We start from the raw sequence: 3,663 nt of genomic DNA on the forward strand, positions 1-3,663 counted from the left end.
CATGGACGGCTACATAATTTATTAGAACTTGGAAAAGTCCCGTCCCTGACAGTTAATGTAGACGTACAGCAAGGAAAACTTTCAGAAAATTTCATCTCAAGGTAACTACACATAAAAGCTAAATTAACTCGACAAAGATCTCCTAAAATTGTATGCATAACCGATTTTAATTTGTGCAGGAACTTTTCAAGATTTTTTACTATCATGTTTTGTTTTTCTTATGTAAATTATACCTACTCTTATGTTTAATGAAGTTTATCCTTGCTAAAGCACGTACTATTATATTTAACTAAGTCCGCAAAGTATATATTTGCCTTTGGTATACTTGCATGCTAATTGGACTTGAGATCTTTTATAAGGTATATTCGACTTACAGGTTTTCAACATAGAGTTAAATCTGTTTCACTTATTCCTTGAAAAAAATCTACAAGCATTCAATGTATTCATTGAATATAACATATAAATATAGTAAATAAGAGTGCTCCACCTGTACAGACATTACTTTTTTTAAACTATTTGTTAGTAATTTGCTACTTAATATAGAAAAAATAATAATAAGACATCATGAAGGTATTAGAGCATCTCCAACAGCTTCTCTAAAATTTTCTCCAAAATAGGGAAGCAAAAGTCATATTCTCCAAATTATTTTTACACCAACTCCAACAGCTTCCCCATTTTGAAGAATCTCTTTTTTCCTCCAAAAATTTGGAGAATGCTGCAGATTTGGGGAAGCTTCCCCATTTTTTCTCCTCCATCCCTATTTTGGAGAATGAGATGGGGAATCTGTTGGACCAAAAACCTAACTATATTCTCCAAAAATGAGAAATGGGGAAGCTGTTGGAGATGCTCTTACTATTTGTAAGAAAATATAGAATTGTATTTATTAGAATTAGAGAAATAAAAAATATTAAGAAATTATGAAGATATTAGTATTTATAATAAAAAATATAGAAGTTGCATTTATTAAAATAAGAGACACCATAAATTAAAAATGGCTTGTTAATCTCGATGCATAATTTAGACAATTAAAGAGTAATAGGAGTTCACGGACAAGGGGGAAAGGGGTCGGCCGCAGTACTTAAGAATTATTTGGTGAACAAACAAGGAATTGATAGAAAGAACAAGTCGTTTCAATAGAAAGAACTTAACATCCCAAGGCAAGAAACAAAAGTTTTTGAAAGCCACAAAGAAAAAAGAAGAAAAGGAAAGGAAAATATACTTCTATACTTTCAAAAAGATAAAGTAAATGATTATTAAAAAAAAGATGGTTGATCTTAAAGTACATTCAAGTAATTATACCCATTTATAATCATACTTAGAAAGTATCACAACACAAAACAAAATAATAATAATAATAAATAAATAAATAAATCAACATAAAGCAAGCTCATGAACAACTCACACCAACCATGACACTAACTGTAATTGATTCCATAACATCATCTTAATCATACAATACTAAAAGGAGCCCCCTGTTTTGCCCTCTATATATTTATCCCATCCCTTTGCTCTAATCTCTTGTATGCTATAATTTCTTTCTAAGTCTTTTTGAATTCTAAGGTTTTTTGAGAGACGCAAAGATACCGAGCTTAGCAAAATTTCTAATGGCGGTTGCGGTTGAAGAGGGAACAAAGAAAACAACGGTAGCTGAGGCTCCTAAAGACGTGCCTGAGGAGAAGGCAGTGAACCCAACTGTTGAAGAGAAGGCTGATGGCTCCAAGGCTCTTGTTGTTGTTGAGAGTGAGGATTTTATTTTTTTTATTTTTTATGATTAATATATTAGCTAAGTTTGCTTGAGCTGTAAATTTTAATTAGGAAACTGTGATGAACTATTATGTCGGCTAGTTTGCCTAATAAAATACCTAACGAGCTAAAACTTAAATATGGCAGTTTTTTAGTTAACTGGGATATTGTATTATAAATAGTGATTAAAACTTTCAGATTGTAAACAGTGATTAAGTCTTTCATTATATTTATTATCAGAGGTTGCAGAACTTCCAGCAGAGAAGAAATCATCTGCTTCAGCTGATAGAGGTATATATATGGTTGAAAAATTGCTATATCAGATAGTTAGTTCAATACTACAAATATTTTGTGTGTATTATTTGCAGATGCTATCCTTGCAAGGGTTGAAAATGAAAAGAGAATGTCTTTGATCAAGGCATGGGAAGAAAATGAAAAGGCCAAAGCTGAGAACAAGTAAGTTGAGAATCTAGCATTTTATATACTTATCCTGGGATGCAGCGAGCAAACTTATCCAGGGAAAATGATGTTCACTGTAGAGAATAAAAAAAAAATTCCTTGGCGGGTAACATGGCTTAGACACTTGTTTCGAGATGAATCTTAAATATAAAACGAACACCAAATTAATCTGTGAAATCTAAGCTAATTAGGTATTGATCAAATATTAACCAGCTCACGTACGCTTATCTAACACAGGTGGAAATCTTATCAGAACATCTTGCATGTGAACATGTTCTAAACCATACAAGATGAGGACGGAGAGACAAACTGGAAAATTGATCCCCTCGTGTGTGGTTGAGAACATTTAACTCGCATGTGGAATGTTCTAACGGGATTCGTATAAATTATACCAAGTGTTTTATCCAAGGCTTCGACATATCCTTCTTATGCTTAGAAATTAAAATTTCACTTCTTCACGACATTAAACAGGGCAATTAAGAACAAGTCATCCACTACCGCGTGGGAAAACTCGAAGAAGGCATCCATTGAAGCTGATTTGAGGAAGGCTGAGGTAAGCAACTATTAAACAATTCTATCTGTTGACAGCTCATTTTGCTAAACGAAACGACAGTTCACAATCGTCGGAATCAATAAATTAATACGCCCCTCCAAGCTAAGTTAATCTTGGACTTACGTGATCAGGAAAAGCTAGAGAAGAAGAAGGCCGAGTACGCTGAGAAGAAGAAGAACAGGCTTGCATTGCTCCACAAGGCAGCAGAAGACAAGAGAGCCATGATCGAAGCAAAACGGGGTGAAGACGTCCTCAAAGCCGAGGAAACGGCTGCAAAATTCCGGGCAACCGGACTTGCACCGACAAAGATCTTCGGCTGCTTTGGTCCTTGAAATTGTTTGAAGATCAATTAACTTTGAGGGAGGATTTTTTTTATTAGTTGGTTTTGTTTTGTTTTGTTCTGTTCTGTTCAGGTGTTGGATTGGAATTTGTTGTTCTTGTATATATCCATGTTAACTTACAAGGACAAAAGGGTTTGGTGATGTATAATTTTATGTTTTTTTTTCCCCTTTTTTGTTTGGTGATATGAAAGACGTTGGTTATTGTATTAATTTCAGTAAGGCATTTAATTGTTCTTTAGCATGATGAATGTGGCTATCAAAATGGTTTAACTGGGAAATTAAATGAATTTCTTCTCTTACCCTTAATAAAATGCCACGTAGGTAGCTTGCGAACATAAAAAGCCAGGGTCCACAAATAACAAGACGTTGTCTCGGATGTGCACGATTCCATTGGGAATTTAGAGCAGGAGACCAGAAGTGAGAGCGCCTATTGAGCCTCTAAAATGTAGCCTCCGTCAATTTGAGGTCTATGCTGCAGTCCTTGCCAAGTGAGTGATACACTCAATCCCTCGCATATTGAATGCGCCGTATTTATTGCGGCCAACATGACATGATGAGAGTGCAGGC

The 3,663-nt window shown here is 34.6% G+C and overlaps 1 protein-coding gene across 1 annotated transcript; it reads left to right on the plus strand.

The window, feature by feature from the left end:
* On the plus strand, positions 1,458-3,340 carry LOC109825187 (remorin-like). Its single transcript, XM_020391959.1, has 5 exons — positions 1,458-1,740; positions 1,984-2,034; positions 2,112-2,199; positions 2,674-2,755; positions 2,887-3,340. Exons 1-5 carry the CDS (start codon positions 1,605-1,607, stop codon positions 3,085-3,087), a joined length of 558 nt encoding a protein of 185 aa, XP_020247548.1. The 5' UTR covers positions 1,458-1,604; the 3' UTR covers positions 3,088-3,340.

This window comes from Asparagus officinalis, chromosome 10, assembly GCF_001876935.1.
Source record: "Asparagus officinalis chromosome 10, Aspof.V1, whole genome shotgun sequence".
Classification (NCBI taxonomy): Eukaryota; Viridiplantae; Streptophyta; class Magnoliopsida; order Asparagales; family Asparagaceae; genus Asparagus; species Asparagus officinalis.

Excerpts from the sequence above, each read along its gene's own strand:
- LOC109825187 (XM_020391959.1), top strand. The coding sequence starts at position 1,605 with ATGGCGGTTGCGGTTGAAGAGGGAACAAAGAAAACAACGGTAGCTGAG. Across the intron at positions 2,200-2,673 it reads AAGGCCAAAGCTGAGAACAA|GGCAATTAAGAACAAGTCAT; the intron begins GTAAGTTGAGAA and ends GACATTAAACAG. Across the intron at positions 2,756-2,886 it reads CTGATTTGAGGAAGGCTGAG|GAAAAGCTAGAGAAGAAGAA; the intron begins GTAAGCAACTAT and ends TTACGTGATCAG.